The 17,528-nt window shown below is 36.1% G+C and overlaps 1 protein-coding gene and 1 pseudogene across 4 annotated transcripts in view; one reads left to right on the top strand and one right to left on the bottom strand.

Annotated features, from left to right (window-relative positions):
• STPG2 (sperm tail PG-rich repeat containing 2) overlaps positions 1 to 17,528 on the bottom strand; it is a 635,506-nt gene that overhangs the window by 462,436 nt on the left and 155,542 nt on the right. For all 4 annotated transcript variants that reach the window (XM_045056062.1, XM_045056065.1, XM_045056064.1 and 1 more), the window contains 2 exons: positions 15,248 to 15,408; positions 464 to 556 (listed from right to left, as the gene is read on the bottom strand). In XM_045056062.1, the coding sequence (XP_044911997.1) occupies positions 464 to 556; positions 15,248 to 15,408 (254 nt within the window). The remainder of the gene's footprint in view (positions 1 to 463; positions 557 to 15,247; positions 15,409 to 17,528) is intronic.
• On the top strand, positions 5,516 to 5,615 carry LOC111560321 (annotated as a pseudogene).

Genomic DNA, 17,528 nt, shown 5'->3' with positions numbered 1-17,528 from the left:
CAACATGATTATGTTTTCCTACACATTCTAAAAACAAATGTTCTCTGACACTACAGGAGATGTTCCATATAATCACCTCTCACAGAGCAATGCTGGACTCTGCTTAGCTTCAAGACTTTTGGTGAACTTTAAAAAATGGAAGTATCGGGGTACCTTGTTGGCTCAGTCAGTTGAGCATCTGACTCTTGATTTCAGCTCAGGTCACAATTCCAGGGTAGTAGGACAGTGCCCCACAGCACTGGGCATGAACCCTGCTTATGAGTCTCTCTCTCTCCTCTGCCTCTCTCCCCCATTCATGCTCTCTTTAAAAAAAAAAAAAAAAAAGGAAGTATCATACTAGTCAAAGATGTTACCAACAGCCTACCATGTACCTCTCTCATATCCTAATGTGCTGTTCATGTTATACAGTCCCTCCATGATTCCCAGATTACAAATAACTTTTGTTATAAAGGGGTCTTCTTACCATATCTGACAGTTTAGTAGGTTTTTCTGGTCTTGACAAAATAGCAGCATATCGGTTAGTCAAGTTAGGTAATTCATCAGAAACTCCACCAACCTGTGAATTCCAAAAAGCATGTTGAAAAAAGAAATAAAAAAGAGTGTATCAATGCTATTTATCAATGCAAGTGGCCCTATAAGTAATAAATTTTCAAGGAAGCCCATCAATGTTGCTCTGTCACTAAATAGAGACAGAGATATATTCATTAAAAATTAAAAATTTTAAATGCGATCTAGAAGCAAAAGACTTTAGGTCAATGAGATATTAAATGGAAAAAAAAAAGAGTTGATTATATGGACCTCTAGAAAAACAAGATAGATCTACATACATTATTTAAACACATTACAAGTGAGTTGTTATCTATACCATAATGTCAAATTCAAACATCAATTCTTGTTGTTTCATTATATATATATATATATATATATATATACATGTATATATATACATGTATACATGTATATATGTATATATGTATATATATATATATACATGTATACATGTATACATGTATATATACACATACATCACATACACATACACACATATATAAATATATTTGGCCAATTATATAGTATTATTTGTTAGTACTTAATTATTAATACATGAAATAAAAATATATGAACAATAACTATTTACACTGATTATGTGAAAATCCTGGATGAATAAATTTTCTGAGCAAAATCATCTACACTCTCTTAAATACTACAATTCCTAATACGCATTGAGTATGTAAATTAATAGGTTACATAAAGCTGGTAACCTAAAAATTTAATTAGCAATTAATTAATCTTTTTGATATTATATTCTTTCTGATTCATCATATAATTTAGCCATTTGTATCCATTTAATATTTTAAACTGTTAACCAATAGTAACATTCTTTGTATATACAAAGGGATGAGAATATTCTCATTTTCCCATTTTTATATACTTTACTGTTTTTATTTCAGAATCTGATATACTCGTTTAATACTTCAGAATTTGATACCTACTAGAATAGATCTCTCTTTGTACACTTTATGAGGAACATTAATCTACTATAAAATCTATCCCTTAAAAGATGTATCTTTTAGGGGCGCCTGGGTGGCGCAGTCGGTTAAGCGTCCGACTTCAGCCAGGTCACGATCTCGCGGTCCGTGAGTTCGAGCCCCGCGTCGGGCTCTGGGCTGATGGCTCAGAGCCTGGAGCCTGTTTCCGATTCTGTGTCTCCCTCTCTCTCTGCCCCTCCCCCGTTCATGCTCTGTCTCTCTCTGTCCCAAAAATAAATAGACGTTGAAAAAAAAAAAATTAAAAAAAAAAAAAAAAAAGATGTATCTTTTAAACTATGTGCCTCTTTACCCTAAATGCTGAAGCTGGTGCTTCTCCATTCCTTTCCTAATATTATTCCTACCTAGTCATTCAAAAGAAAATAGATTTTTATCATTTTCAAACAGAAAAATCAGTCACAAATTGTGAGATCCTTCAAATCTAGGACATCAGACCCAGCATTATTATTTTGTGTGGTTTTATATTTATTAAAGTTAAAAAATAATTTACTTTTATAATAATTTTATTATTATCATGTATATAGTGCTAGAAATTATAGCATAAAGAAGGTCAAAAGTATTTTGCAATTTTTACTGTTTATGGGTAGAAGTTCAGAAAATGAATCAGTCATTGGATGACTTTGGCTTTAGAGGGAATGATAAGTTTGCAGAAGGCCATATTTTCACAAAAATAATTTAAATCCAGATAAAATATAAGAAAATCCTATTTTTAAAGGCCTAATAGAGTCATGGATACTTCTAACTTTGAGTTGTCAGCATAGACAAGAGGGGCTAAGAGTCTAAAGAGGGTAGAACCTCTGAAAAGTGAGCTATTGCCTTGTAGGTGCTTTCTCCCTGGTAGCATTTGCTCACAACAGGCAACAGAGAATTTGAGTTTAGATCTGGCAGAGAGATGCTGTTAAAACATTGAGAAACAAGCTTATTTTGGTCTTGTGAAGCCAGAATGGCAAAACTGCAGATTTAAGAAGCTTCAAACACATGATCTCTTTCCCCATGAAGACGTTTGCCAGGGGATAAGGGATAGGGGTGATGCTAAAAATCTGAACCAAAATACTAAAAAACATATGCATTAAAGATTGCAATTCAGAATCTGACAAAGCAAGGGGTCTTGAACACATCAGGCTCACAGCTGAAATCCCCAGAGAGACTACACTTAAGGAAATGAACAAACCAGAGGTAAATAAACTAAGCCCTAAAAAAACTATAATCACTAGAATTCATTATTGCTTTAAGGTGATCTCCTCTGACTTCTACCTGACTTGCAAAGGAAAGTATAAACTCTCTCAAATAGAAGGTAACACCATTTAAAGTCTCTATATTGTATACAATATCTGGCATTTTATTAACACTTCGTGAGCATGCCAAAAGACCGACATTTATGATCAAAACTCAAGACAAAAAAAATAACAGAAAATAACAACAGACAATAGATGATCCAGATGTTGGAGTTAGTACACAAAACTTTCAAATAGCTATAATTAATGTGTTCAAGAAAACAGAAAAAAATGGAAAATAATAGTTAAAACATGAAGAATTTCTCCTAAAAGTGAAATCTTTAGAATGGTTTAAATATAATTCACTTTAGAACTGAAAAATAGAATATCTGAAATTAAGAATTTAGGTCAATTTAATAACATTTGAAACACAGTTTTTTTAAAGAAAGATTAATGAATTGAAAGATATGTCTGCAGAACATATCTAAACTGAAGCACTAAGAGAAAAAATGGAGAATAATACATAGGGATTATAAGAGATGTTTGAGGCATAATGAATAGGTGTAACATATATATTAATTAGAGCCCCAAAAATATAGGTAGGAAAGAATGTGACAGAAGAAATATATAAAGATATAACAATCAAAAATTATTTAAAAGTGATTAAAGACATCAACCCAGAGGCTCTGCAAACTTCAGGCAAATAAATATAAAGAAAATCACACTTTTGACACATCAAAGACATAGGCCAAAAAAAAAGGGGGGAGGGGGATCAATTGCTTTCAAGGGGGAACAATAAGTTTGACAATGTACTTTTCAACAGAAATTACAAAAGACCTAAAACAATGGAATAACATATTTAAAGTGCTGGGAGAAAATAACTACCAACCTAAAAATCCAACCCCCCAAAATTAAAAATGGCAAAATAAAGACATGTTCAGACAAAAGTATACAATAATTCATCAACAGACCTTGACCAAAAAAAGCAATACAGAGAGTTTTTCAGGAAGAAGAAAAATAATGTGATATAGAAAAACAGAAATGTAGAAAGAAACAAAACACAACAGAGAGGGTAAATATTTGGGTAAATATGAATAAATATTAACTGTACAGAACAATAATATTCAAAGAATTTAAAATATATGTAAACTTAAAATGTATGACAATAATTAAACAAAAATAGGAGGTAGGAAAAAGGAGCTAAAATGTTCTAAGATAGCATTATTGTAAAAGTGGTAAAAATAATCCTTTTTATTAAAGTACAAAAAGTAAAAGATGCATATTGTAATTTTGGTGGCAACCACTAAAACACTATAAAACAATACATAACTAAAAATGTTATGGAGGGGCGCCTGGGTGGCGCAGTCGGTTAAGCGTCCGACTTCAGCCAGGTCACGATCTCGCGGTCCGTGAGTTCGAGCCCCGCATCAGGCTCTGGGCTGATGGCTCAGAGCCTGGAGCCTGTTTCCGATTCTGTGTCTCCCTCTCTCTCTGCCCCTCCCCCGTTCATGCTCTGTCTCTCTCGGTCCCAAAAATAAATAAACGTTGAAAATAAAATAAATAAAAAAATAAAATAAAATAAAATAAAATAAAATAAAATAAAATAAAATAAATAAAATAAATAAAATAAATAAAATAAAATAAAATAAAATAAAATAAAATAAAATAAATAAAATAAAATAAAATAAATAAAATAAAATAAAATAAAATAAAATAAAATAAAATAAAATAAAATGTTATGGAAATAGATGAAATCGAATAATACAAAATATTTGATTAATTCAAAAAAGGTGTGGTAAGAAAAAATCCTAAAACAAGTGAGCCAATAGAATATATGAAACAGTTTGGTTTCTATACACACAAATCTATCAGCAATCATATTAAGTGAATTAATTGTGCAGTTAAACACAGTTTATCAGACTGGATTTTTAAAACTCAGGTTTAGGGTGTATTTTTCACTCTTGACTATAGTTTATTAAATTTTATGTAAACTAAAACAGTTTGGGTTATACCTATAGGTAGTTTTTAATCGTCAGTAACAGTAACAAAAGTTATTAAGCTCTTACTATGTGCCAGGACCTATTTAAAGTATTTTACAAGTATTTATTCATTTAGTATTCATAATAATGCTTTAAGGTGTGTACTATTATGATCTCCATCTTACTAAGAATTTAAACAACTTACACAAAGTCAGTAACAGAAGAAAATATACCCAAGTAGTCTTGAGTACTCTGACACCAGAGATCATGCTCATAATCACTGCGCTATACTGTCTCAGCATATGCAGTGGAGAATAAAGATTATAATGAGAGCCTTTTAAAAATTTCTTGCAAGTAATAATTTTTATAACTCTTTTAAATCTAAATGTCAGGTTACTTAGAATAATGAACTTCTAGTACATTTTAAATAAAATACAACAAAAATATTCTAAAAACTACTAATGTTCATGAGGCACTAAAAATACACTTAAATCAGCAGCTAAACATGGTTAAGATAGTAAATTTAATGTTATACGTTTTTTACATTAGAATATATATAAAATAAAATTTTGTAATAATTCATGAACTTCTCACTTTGTAAAACTTTAATTTTTGTTTAAATAAGAAAAACCTTCATTTACTTTTATTTTTCTTTTATGCCTACAAATCTTCAGCATCTCTTGGAGATTACCGTAATGATTTACAGCTGTTCTTTCATTACAATGAGATCTATTTCAGCTACATCTGAAGCTTTTAACTAATTTAAGGCACTAGAGTGATAACTTTGGCAGCGCATATACTAAAACTGGAACATCACAGAGAAGATTAGCACCCTGTGCAAAAATGACATGCAAATTTAATTTCACTTCATTTTTAAAAAGTGTTGTAAAGCACTAGGATATTCTTACATTACCACCATAAATATCTTAGGATTCATTCCTATAAACCATGTGTGTTCCACTCTTTGTGGAATAAAAATACTTTTCCTGATAGGAAAGACAAATCCAATTCAGCAGTTCAGTGGCTCTACTATCCGTATATTATCCCTACAGAGTTCTTATCTTTCTAGCTACTCTTTTTGGCCAAACTTATACACTTATAAACTTATACAAACTAATTTTAATTTTCCATAGTAATTTTTACAATAAATTGTCTTTCTCTTTAAGCTTCTTTAATTACAGTTCTATGCCTCTTTTATTCATTTATTCAATTTTAATTTCCTGAGTGTCAACTATAGGACAGACACCATGTTTCCTGTGTTCTGTACATGTCCTTTTATGATTTGACAACTATGTTCAAACTTCCCCAATGTTTAACTTCTATTTACTTTCTATCTGTAAAATATCTATTTGTTCTATCTATATTTTTTACCCTAAATGTTAGCTATTTTCACTTTTCCATATGTACATTCTTTTAAACTTTCTCAAATTCTTTAGGAAAGAGAAAGAATAAATAATAAATATATACACATATATTAAAATGTCCTTTTAAAATGTACTCTTAAAATTTTTAATGTGAATCAAAACTGCATTGTCAGAATTTTACTCATGAGATTTTCTTCCTGTCAATCCTTACAGGCTAGTTTTACTCTTAAGAATCTCTGATCTTAAGAATATTTCTTGTTTCCTGATGATCATTTTGAAACAGGGATAATCTAAATTCCTTGTACATACCTAACAATGTCCAGAATCTCTTGTTTGACAATTCTAAACTGTAAAATAATATGATCACTATTAGTGAAATGATTCTTCCCTTCTATTCAATTAGTTCTCCTTTATTTAGTCAAAATTAAGCTAGAGTATGTGTTCCTCCCACAGCTTCCTCGACCTTATGTGAAAGTAAATTATCAGTAAATCAAAAACATGTAAGATGGTCTGCTTTCAGTATGATGAGAAATACAACAATAGCCTTTTATATTTACTCACATAGTTATCATCTTTGATACTCTGTATTACTTTATTACTGTATTACTTTACCCAGATTCCATCTTCCATCTGGTAATATTTTCCTCTTCCTGGAAGATTTTAACATCTCTTATACTGCAGGTCTTTGAAGGATGACTATTTCAGCTTGTGTATAGATACATATATATGTATTCACACACACACACACACACACACACACACACACACATATTTCATGTATTTCACATATTCCAAGTGTTTTCATTTTTGAAAGATGTTTTAACCTGCTATAGAATTATAGTTTGACAACTGTTTTCTTTTAATACTTAAAAATGTTGCACTATGTCTTCTGACTTACATCATTTCCCACAAGACATATGCTCCCATTGATAACTTTGCCCCTCAACACTATATATCCTTTTTCTCTGGCTGCTTTTAAGAATTTTTTTTAACCATTCTAGTCAATTTGGTGATAATATGCCTTTGCATAGTTTCCTTAATGTCTTTTGCTGCAAGTTTGTTGAGCTTCATGGATATGTCAGTTTTTATAAAGCTCCAATCAAAGTTTGGAAATTTTCAGTCATCATTCCTTAAAATATTATTGTATGACCCCATACTCCTTCCCTTCCTTCAAGGACTCTAATTACACAAATATTAAGCCACTTCACATTGTCTCATAGTTTACTGATACTTTATTCACTACTTTTGTCTTTTTTCTCACTGTGTTTCATTTCAGACAGTTTCTATCAGTGTCTTCAGGTTCACTAATCTTTTCTTCTAAACCTCCTATACTGTTGTTAATGAGAATGTACTTTTTAAAAATATTATACTTGCCATCTCTGGAACTTCAATTTGTGTCTTTTTATTTGTGCCATTTCTCTACTCAATTTACTCAATCTTTCTTCTACCTTTTGAATGTGAAATGTAGTTATAATAACTGTTTAATGTCTTTGTCTACTATTTCTACCATCTGTGTAATTTCTTGTCTTTTACTATTGGTTTGTTCCCTGATTCTAGGTTATGTTTTCCTACTTACTTGCATACCTATTTTTTTTTATTGGATATCACACTCTGTGAATTTTATTTTCTTGGACACTGAATATTTTTTAATTCCTATGAATTTGCTTGAGATTTGTTTTGGGATACAGATGTCCAGTAAGGAATAAATATATATAAAAGATGAAACACTTGGAGAAAAAATATAAACTATCATTCACAGGTGGCATAAAGTGCTTGAGGAAACTTTTTTCAAAACTAATAATAGGGTGTCTCACTGCTGCGTCAGTGCAGTTAGGCATCAGCAAATTAATGAGAGGAGAGAGGAGGCCCCTGCTCTTGGGCACCCGCAAGACTTACTACAGATCCAGACATACCGTAAACACTTTCATCTAACGGAACATAAGCTGTGAAATCGGATTTCTGAACCACAAGACACTTGTGTAAAAACTGCATTCCATGCCAGGCCTGAAATGTTCCAAAGCTCAGTTCGCTATCAGCATCCCAGGTGGTGCAATTAATAAAGAGCTAGCGTGGGGCCACTGGCACAAACAAGGCAGCTCCTTAGAACCTGAACTTCCTATTTGTTCCATTCCTTGGGTAGATAATGCCTGTTAATTACTCTGGAGTATTTTCTTTTAGAAATTATTTTGGCGAGGAGAGAGGGAAGATGGCGGCGTAGGAGGACGCCGGGCTCTCCGTGCGTCCTGCTGATCACTTAGATTCCACCTACACCTGCCTAAATAACCCAAAAAACCACCAGAGGATTAGCAGAACGGAGTCGCCGGAGCCAAACGCAGACGAGAGGCCCACGGAAGAGGGTAGGAAGGGCGGCGAGGCGGCGCGCTCCGCGGACTGGCGGGAGGGAGCCAGGGCGGAGGGGCGGCTCGCCGGCCAAGCAGAGCCCCCAGAGACTGGCTGGCAAAAGCGGAGGGGCCTGACGGACTGTGTTCCGACAGCAAGCGCGACTTAGCGACTGGGAGGTCATAAGTTAACAGCTCTGCTCGGAAAGCAAGAAGGCTGGAGGACAAAGGGAGGGAGAGCTGCTGAGCCCCCGGACGACAGAGCTCAGTTTGGTGGGGAACAAAGGCGCTCGCCAGCGCCATCTCCCCCGCCCATCCCCCAGCCAAAATCCCAAAGGGAACCAGTTCCTGCCAGGGAACTTGCTCTCTCCAGGCAAATACCCAACACTGTGCTTCTGCGGAGCCACCCCTCCAGCAGCGGGTCTGACTCCCTCTGGCTGCCACAGGGCCCCTCCTGAAGTGGATCACCTACGGAGAAGCGAGCTAAGCCTGCCCCTCCTGCCCCCGTGCACCTTGCCTACCCACCCCAGCTAATACGCCAGATCCCCAGCATCACAAGCCTGGCAGTGTGCAAGTAGCCCAGACGGGCCACACCACCCCACAGTGAATCCCGCCCCTAGGAGAGGGGAAGAGAAGGCACACACCAGTCTGACTGTGGCCCCAGTGGTGGGCTGGGGGCAGACATCAGGTCTGACTGCGGCCCCGCCCACCAACACCAGTTATACACCACAGCACAGGGGAAGTGCACTGCAGGTCCTCACCACGCCAGGGACTATGAAAAATGACCAAGCAGAAGAATTCCCCTCAGAAGAATCTCCAGGAAATAACAACAGCTAATGAACTGATCAAAAAGGATTTAAATAATATAACAGAAAGTGAATTTAGAATAATAGTCATAAAATTAATCGCTGGGCTTGAAAACAGTATAGAGGACAGCAGAGAATCTCTTGCTACAGAGATGAAGGGACTAAGGAACAGTCACGAGGAGCTGAAAAGCGCCTTAAATGAAATGCAAAACAAAATGGAAACCACGACGGCTCGGATTGAAGAGGCAGAGGAGAGAATAGGTGAACTAGAAGATAAAGTTATGGAAAAAGAGGAAGCTGAGAAAAAGAGAGATAAAAAAATCCAGGAGTATGAGGGGAAAATTAGAGAACTAAGTGATACACTAAAAAGAAATAATATACGCATAATTGGTATCCCAGAGGAGGAAGAGAGAGGGAAAGGTGCTGAAGGGGTACTTGAAGAAATCATAGCTGAGAACTTCCCTGAACTGGGGAAGGAAAAAGGCATTGAAATCCAAGAGGCACAGAGAACTCCCTTCAGACGTAACTTGAATCGATCTTCTGCATGACATATCATAGTGAAACTGGAAAAATACAAGTATAAGGGAGAAAATTCTGAAAGCAGCAAGGGGTAAACGTGCCCTCACATATAAAGGGAGACCTATAAGACTCGTGACTGATCTCTCTTTTGAAACTTGGCAGGCCAGAAAGAATTGGCACGAGATTTTCAGGGTGCTAGACAGAAAAAATATGCAGCCGAGAATCCTTTATCCGGCAAGTCTGTCATTTAGAATAGAAGGAGAGATAAAGGTCTTCCCAAACAAGCAAAAACTGAAGGAATTTGTCACCACTAAACCAGCCCTACAAGAGATCCTAAGGGGGACCCTGTTAGACAAAGTGCCAGAGACATCACTACAAGCATAAAACATACAGACATCACAATGACTCTAAACCCGTATCTTTCTATAATAACACTGAATGTGAATGGATTAAATGCGCCAACCAAAAGACATAGGGTATCAGAATGGATCAAAAAACAAGACCCATCTATTGGCTGTCTACAAGAGACTCATTTTAGACCTGAGGACACCTTTATTTATTTTTTTTTTTTAATTTTTATTTTTTTTATTTTTGGGACAGAGAGAGACACAGCACGAATGGGGGAGGGGCAGAGAGAGAGGGAGACACAGAATCGGAAACAGGCTCCAGGCTCCGAGCCATCAGCCCAGGGCCTGACGCGGGGCTCGAACTCACGGAACGCGAGATCGTGACCTGGCTGAAGTCGGACGCTTAACCGACTGCGCCACCCAGGCGCCCCAGTGAGGACACCTTTAGATTGAGAGTGAGGGGATGGAGAACTATTTATCATGCTACTGGAAGCCAAAAGAAAGCTGGAGTAGCCATACTTATATCAGACAAACTAGACTTTAAATTAAAGGCTGTAACAAGAGATGAAGAAGGGCATTATATAATAATTACAGGGTCTATCCATCAGGAAGAGCTAACAACTATAAATGTCTATGCACCGAATACCAGAGCCCCCAAATATACAAAACAATTACTCATGAACATAAGCAACCTTACTGATAAGAATGTGGTAATTGCAGGAGATTTTAACACCCCACTTACAGAAATGGATAGATCATCTAGACACACGGTCAATAAAGAAACAAGGGCCCTGAATGACACATTGGATCAGATGGACTTGACAGATATATTTAGAACTCTGCATCCCAAAGCAACAGAATATACTTTCTTCTCGAGTGCACATGGAACATTCTCCAAGATAGATCACATACTGGGTCACAAAAGAGCCCTTCATAAGTTTACAAGAATTGAAATTATACCATGCATACTTTCAAAAAAAAATTTTTTTCAACGTTTATTTATTTTTGGGACAGAGAGAGACAGAGCATGAACGGGGGAGGGGCAGAGAGAGAGGGAGACACAGAATCGGAAACTGGCTCCAGGCTCTGAGCCATCAGCCCAGAGCCTGACGCGGGGCTCGAACTCACAGACCGCGAGATCGTGACCTGGCTGAAGTCGGACGCTTAACCGACTGCGCCACCCAGGCGCCCCTACCATGCATACTTTCAGACCACAATGCTATGAAGCTTGAAATCAACCACAGGAAAAAGTCTGGAAAACCTCCAAAAGCATGGAGGTTAAAGAACACCCTACTGACGAATGAGTGGGTCAACCAGGCAATTAGAGAAGAAATTAAAAAATATATGGAAACAAACGAAAATGAAAATACAACAATCCAAACGCTTTGGGACGCAGCGAAGGCAGTCCTGAGAGGAAAATACATTGCAGTCCAGGTCTATCTCAAGAAACAAGAAAAATCCCAAATACAAAATCTAACAGCACACCTAAAGGAACTAGAAGCAGAACAGCAAAGGCAGCCTAAACCCAGCAGAAGAAGAGAAATAATAAAGATCAGAGCAGAAATAAACAATATAGAATCTAAAAAAAACTGTAGATCAGAGCAACAAAACCAAGAGTTGGTTTTTTGAAAAAATAAACAAAATTGACAAACCTCTAGCAAGGCTTCTCAAAAAGAAAAGGGAGATGACCCAAATAGATAAAATCATGAATGAAAATGGAATTATTACAACCAATCCCTCAGAGATACAAACAATTATCAGGGAATACTATGAAAAATTATATGCCAACAAATTGGACAACCTGGAAGAAATGGACAAATTCCTGAACACCCACACTCTTCCAAAACTCAATCAGGAGGAAATAGAAAGCTTGAACAGACCCATAACCAGTGAAGAAATTGAATCGGTTATCAAAAATCTCCCAACAAATAAGAGTCCAGGACCAGATGGCTTCCCAGGGGAGTTCTACCAGACGTTTAAAGCAGAGATAATACCTATCCTTCTCAAGCTATTCCAAGAAATAGAAGGGGAAGGAAAACTTTCAGACACATTCTATGAAGCCAGTATTACTTTGATTCCTAAACCAGACAGAGACCCAGTAAAAAAAGAGAACTACAGGCCAATATCCCTGATGAATATGGATGCAAAAATTCTCAATAAGATACTAGCAAATCGAATTCAATGGCATATAAAAATAATTATTCACCATGACCAAGTGGGATTCATTCCTGTGATGCAGGGCTGGTTCAACATTCGCAAATCAATCAACGTGATACATCATATTAACAAAAAAAAGAGAAGAACCATATGATCCTGTCAATCGATGCAGAAAAGGCCTTTGACAAAATCCAGCACCCTTTCTTAATAAAAACCCTTGAGAGAGTTGGGATAGAAGGAACCTACTTAAAGATCATAAAAGCCATTATGAAAACCTCACAGCTAACATCATCCTCAACGGGGAAAAACTGAGAGCTTTTTCCCTGAGATCAGGAACACGACAGGGATGCCCACTCTCACCGCTGTTGTTTAACATAGTGCTGGAAGTTCTAGCATCAGCAATCAGACAACAAAAGGAAATCAAAGGCATCAAAATTGGCAAAGATGAAGTCAAGCTTTCGCTTTTTGCAGATGACATGATATTATACATGGAAAATCCGATAGACTCCACCAAAAGTCTGCTAGAACTGATACAGGAATTCAGCAAAGTTGCAGGATACAAAATCAATGTACAGAAATCAGTTGCATTCTTATACACTAACAATGAAGCAACAGAAAGACAAATAAAGAAACTGATCCCATTCACAATTGCACCAAGAAGCATAAAATACCTAGGAATAAATCTAACCAAAGATGTAAAAGATCTGTGTGTTGAAAACTATAGAAAGCTTATGAAGGTAATTGAAGAAGATTTAAAGAAATGGAAAGACATTCCCTGCTCATGGATTGGAAGAATAAATATTGTCAAAATGTCAATACTACCCAAAGCTATCTACACATTCAATGCAATCCCAATCAAAATTGCACCAGCATTCTTCTCGAAACTAGAACAAGCAATCCTAAAATTCATATGGAACCACAAAAGGCCCCGAATAGCCAAAGCAATTTTGAAGAAGAAGACCAAAGCAGGAGGCATCACAATCCCAGACTTTAGCCTCTACTACAAAGCTGTAATCATCAAGGCAGCATGGTATTGGCACAAAAACAGACACATAGACCAGTGGAATAGAATAGAAACCCCAGAACTAGACCCACAAACGTATGGCCAGCTAATCTTTGACAAAGCGGGAAAGAACATCCAATGGAAAAAAGACAGTCTTTTTAACAAATGGTGCTGGAGAGCTGGACAGCAACATGCAGAAGGTTGAAACTAGACCACTTTCTCACACCATTCACAAAAATAAACTCAAAATGGATAAAGGACCTGAATGTGAGACAGGAAACCATCAGAACCCTAGAGGAGAAAGCAGGAAAAGACCTCTCTGACCTCAGCCGTAGCAATCTCTTACTCGACACATCCCCAAAGGCAAGGGAATTAAAAGCAAAAGTGAATTACTGGGACCTTATGAAGATAAAAAGCTTCTGCACAGCAAAGGAAACAACCAACAAAACGAAAAGGCAACCAACGGAATGGGAAAAGATATTTGCAAATGACATATTGGACAAAGGACTAGTATCCAAAATCTATAAAGAGCTCACCAAACTCCACACCCGAAAAACAAATAACCCAGTGAAGAAATGGGCAGAAAACATGAATAGACACTTCTCTAAAGAAGACATCCGGATGGCCAACAGGCACATGAAAAGATGTTCAGCGTCGCTCCTTATCAGGGAAATACAAATCAAAACCACACTCAGATATCACCTCACGCCAGTCAGAGTGGCCAAAATGAACAAATCAGGAGACTATAGGTGCTGGAGAGGATGTGGAGAAACGGGAACCCTCTTGCACTGTTGGTGGGAATGCAAATTGGTGCAGCCGCTCTGGAAAGCAGTGTGGAGGTTCCTCAGAAAATTAAAAATAGACCTACCCTATGACCCAGCAATAGCACTGCTAGGAATTTATCCAAGGGATACAGGAGTACTGATGCATAGGGCCACTTGTACCCCAATGTTCATAGCAGCACTCTCAACAAAAGCCAAATTATGGAAAGAGCCTAAATGTCCATCAACTGATGAATGGATAAAGAAATTGTGGTTTATATACACAATGGAGTACTACGTGGCAATGAGAAAAAATGAAATATGGCCTTTTGTAGCAACGTGGATGGAACTGGAGAGTGTGATGCTAAGTGAAATAAGCCATACAGAGAAAGACAGATACCATATGGTTTCACTCTTATGTGGATCCTGAGAAACTTAACAGAAACCCATGGGGGAGGGGAAGAAAAAAAAAAAGAGGTTAGAGTGGGAGAGAGCCAAAGCATAAGAGACTGTTAAAAACTGAGAACAAACTGAGGGTTGATGGGGGGTGGGAGGGAGGGGAGGGTGGGTGATGGGTATTGAGGACGGCACCTTTTGGGATGAGCACTGGGTGTTGTATGGAAACCAATTTGACAATAAATTTCATATATTAAAAAAAAAACTAATAATAAATTAGTAGAATTAATCATTTAATTTAGCAAGCCACATGGGTCATTGGTAAAGCAATCTTCAATAAAGATTATAATATTTTTTATACCTATAACAGAAAGCTAAACAATGAAAATATTTAAAAGGTACCATTTACAATAGAATTTAAAAACATGAAACACTAAATACAAAGGAAGAAATCTAATAAAGATGGGTAAGACTTGTACACAAAAATCATAAAGCCACAAAGAGCATGTAAAGGAAACTTAAATTACTCTCCGAAAATAGTGGAGCAATTTTAAAATGAAGATAAATATTTAAACAAATACATATGACATCCATAAAGAAATAAAGAATATGATCCATTTTTAAAAAAGAAATTACAAACATAGTTGCAAACCGAATTAACGTTTATTCTTATGTCATAAGTTACCATATAAAAATGATTTCAATAATAATAGTATGGCTTAAAATAATGGGGAAAATATGTCACATGTAATTGTTATAAACCCTAAGTCTTGGCATTAGATATAAAGAATATTATTTTGGTACTCACAAATTACCTGATAATCGGCAGGACCAGGAGAAGTAAAAGCTTCTTTCTGAACCAGCAAGAGAGTCCGAGGAACAGAAGAACCAAATGCACTTTTCTTTTTTTTCTTCAAGTAAGTATTGCTAATGTTGTCAATCATAGTATTGTTTAGGATATTATAAAACCCAGGACCTAAAATCATGAGGAATATCATATGTAAGAATAAATATGCTTTTAATTCTTTTAAACTGAATAACTTTAAAGTAATTTTTTGAAAGAACTCACGTATTACTAGCAAGAATGTAAAATGGTATGACATTTTGAGAAACAATTTTTCAAGTTCTCATAAAACCAAACATATACTTAATATATGATCCAGAATTTCTAACCCCAGGTATTTTCCCAAGAAAAATGAAAACAACCCAAATATCCATCAGCTAGTGAAAAAAAAAAAGAAGTTCTATACTCAAACAATAAAATACTACTCAGCAATAAAAAGAAATATAAATACAACAATATGAATGGACATTAAAAACACGATCCCAAGTGAAAGAAGATAGACACAAAATCCTGAATAACGTATGTTCCATTTATATGAAATTCCAGAAAATGCAATATCATAGTGACAGTAACAGTAGCCTGGAGAAGGTGGAGATTAACTGCAGAGGGGAAAGAGAAAACATTTTTAAAATGATGGAAATGTTATAAAACTTAATTGTAGTGGTGATTACCCGACCACATACATTTACCAAACCTCATCATACTTTACACTTAAAATGAATTATTTTAGGGGTGCCTGGGTGGCTCAGTCGGTTAAGCGTCCGACTTCAGCTCAGGTCACGATCTCGCAGTCCGTGGGCTGATGGCTCAGAGCCTGGAGCCTGCTTCCGATTCTGTGTCTCCCTCTCTCTCTGCCCCTCCCCCATTCATGCTCTGTCTCTCTCTGTCCCCAAAATAAATAAACGTTAAAAAAATTTTTTTTTAAAAATGAATTATTTTATGTGTAAATTATATCTCAATAAAGGAGAAAGGAAGGAAAGGAAAGGAAAGGAAAGGAAAAGGAAAAGGAAAAGGAAAAGGAAAAGGAAAAGGAAAAGGAAAAAGAACAAACGAAAGAAAGGAATTCTTGATGCCAAAAAATATTGAAAAGTTGATGTAGCAACATTAAAAATCAATTTGGGAGAAAAAAAAATCACCTATCATCCAATATTCCTGTCACAGCAGTTATTTTATTTTTGCCTTTTACCTTTCAGGACATATTTATAGCCAGAAATACTTTCTACAGTGGCAATTTGAGTAAATAACATCTTTTTCAATCAAAATAATACAAACTTTCTATGTCATTGGAAAAAGCTTTATCAAAACATTAAAATATTTGAAAAAAATATTTGTATATGTTTTATAATTCAGTAATTTTAAAACATCAGTTCCAGGAAGCAGCAATATCCATAAAATGCAATATATACTTGAAAGGACATTTAGACTGGTTGTATTCATGTTACCTGAATTCTACTAAATTAGCTCTGCAACTAAATAGATATAAAATGTAATTTCAATCTCATTTGTTTTTCTGGGCTTCAAGTTCTTTGTCTGAAGATACAGGAACTGACTAGATCAGTACTACTCAAAATGTGGTCTATGGGCTGTTGCCAATCCAGAAACAATCTACCAGAAAAGAAGCTTATAATTAAATGTAAATTGACTATTCCCTAGGTATTTTATAACTAGTCTTTCTCCATAAAGGAAGCACTGTGTTGATTTACATTTTGGTGCAATCTCCTTTCTCATTGTAGGTAGGAAACAAGTTTCTGACAAGTGAGCAGTTTGAATACTATGAGGCTAATGATACTTTAGGTCCTTTCTGGACTAAAAATGATTAAATCATACATTGTACGATAGAAGATTTTTCTAAAACAAGCTACCTAAAATCTTCCCAATTTTTCAAATATTCCAATTCCAACATCTTTTCCTCAAAAGTCTCTCCCAGGAGCACCTGGGGGGCTCAGCTGGTTAAGCAACTGAGTCTTGATTTCTACTCAGGTCACGATCTCATGGTTTGTGAGGTCGAACTCCATGTCAGGCTCTGTGCCGACAGTGCAGAGCCTGCTTGAGATTCTCTCTCTCTCCCTCTCTCTCTGCCTCCCCCCTGCTCATGCTCACTCTCTCTCTCTCTCTCTCTCTCTCTCTTGCTTTCTCTCTCTCTCTCTCCCTCTCTTCCAAATAAATAAATAAATAAACAAACAAACAAACAAACCATTTTTTTAAAAGTCTCTACCAAAGAGTCTCTTGTGCCAACTCTCAGAAAACCTAAA

Source organism: Felis catus, chromosome B1 (assembly GCF_018350175.1).
Source record: "Felis catus isolate Fca126 chromosome B1, F.catus_Fca126_mat1.0, whole genome shotgun sequence".
Taxonomy (NCBI): Eukaryota; Metazoa; Chordata; class Mammalia; order Carnivora; family Felidae; genus Felis; species Felis catus.
Note: the sequence above shows the minus strand (reverse complement) of the source record. Positions and strands in the feature narration are given on the sequence as shown.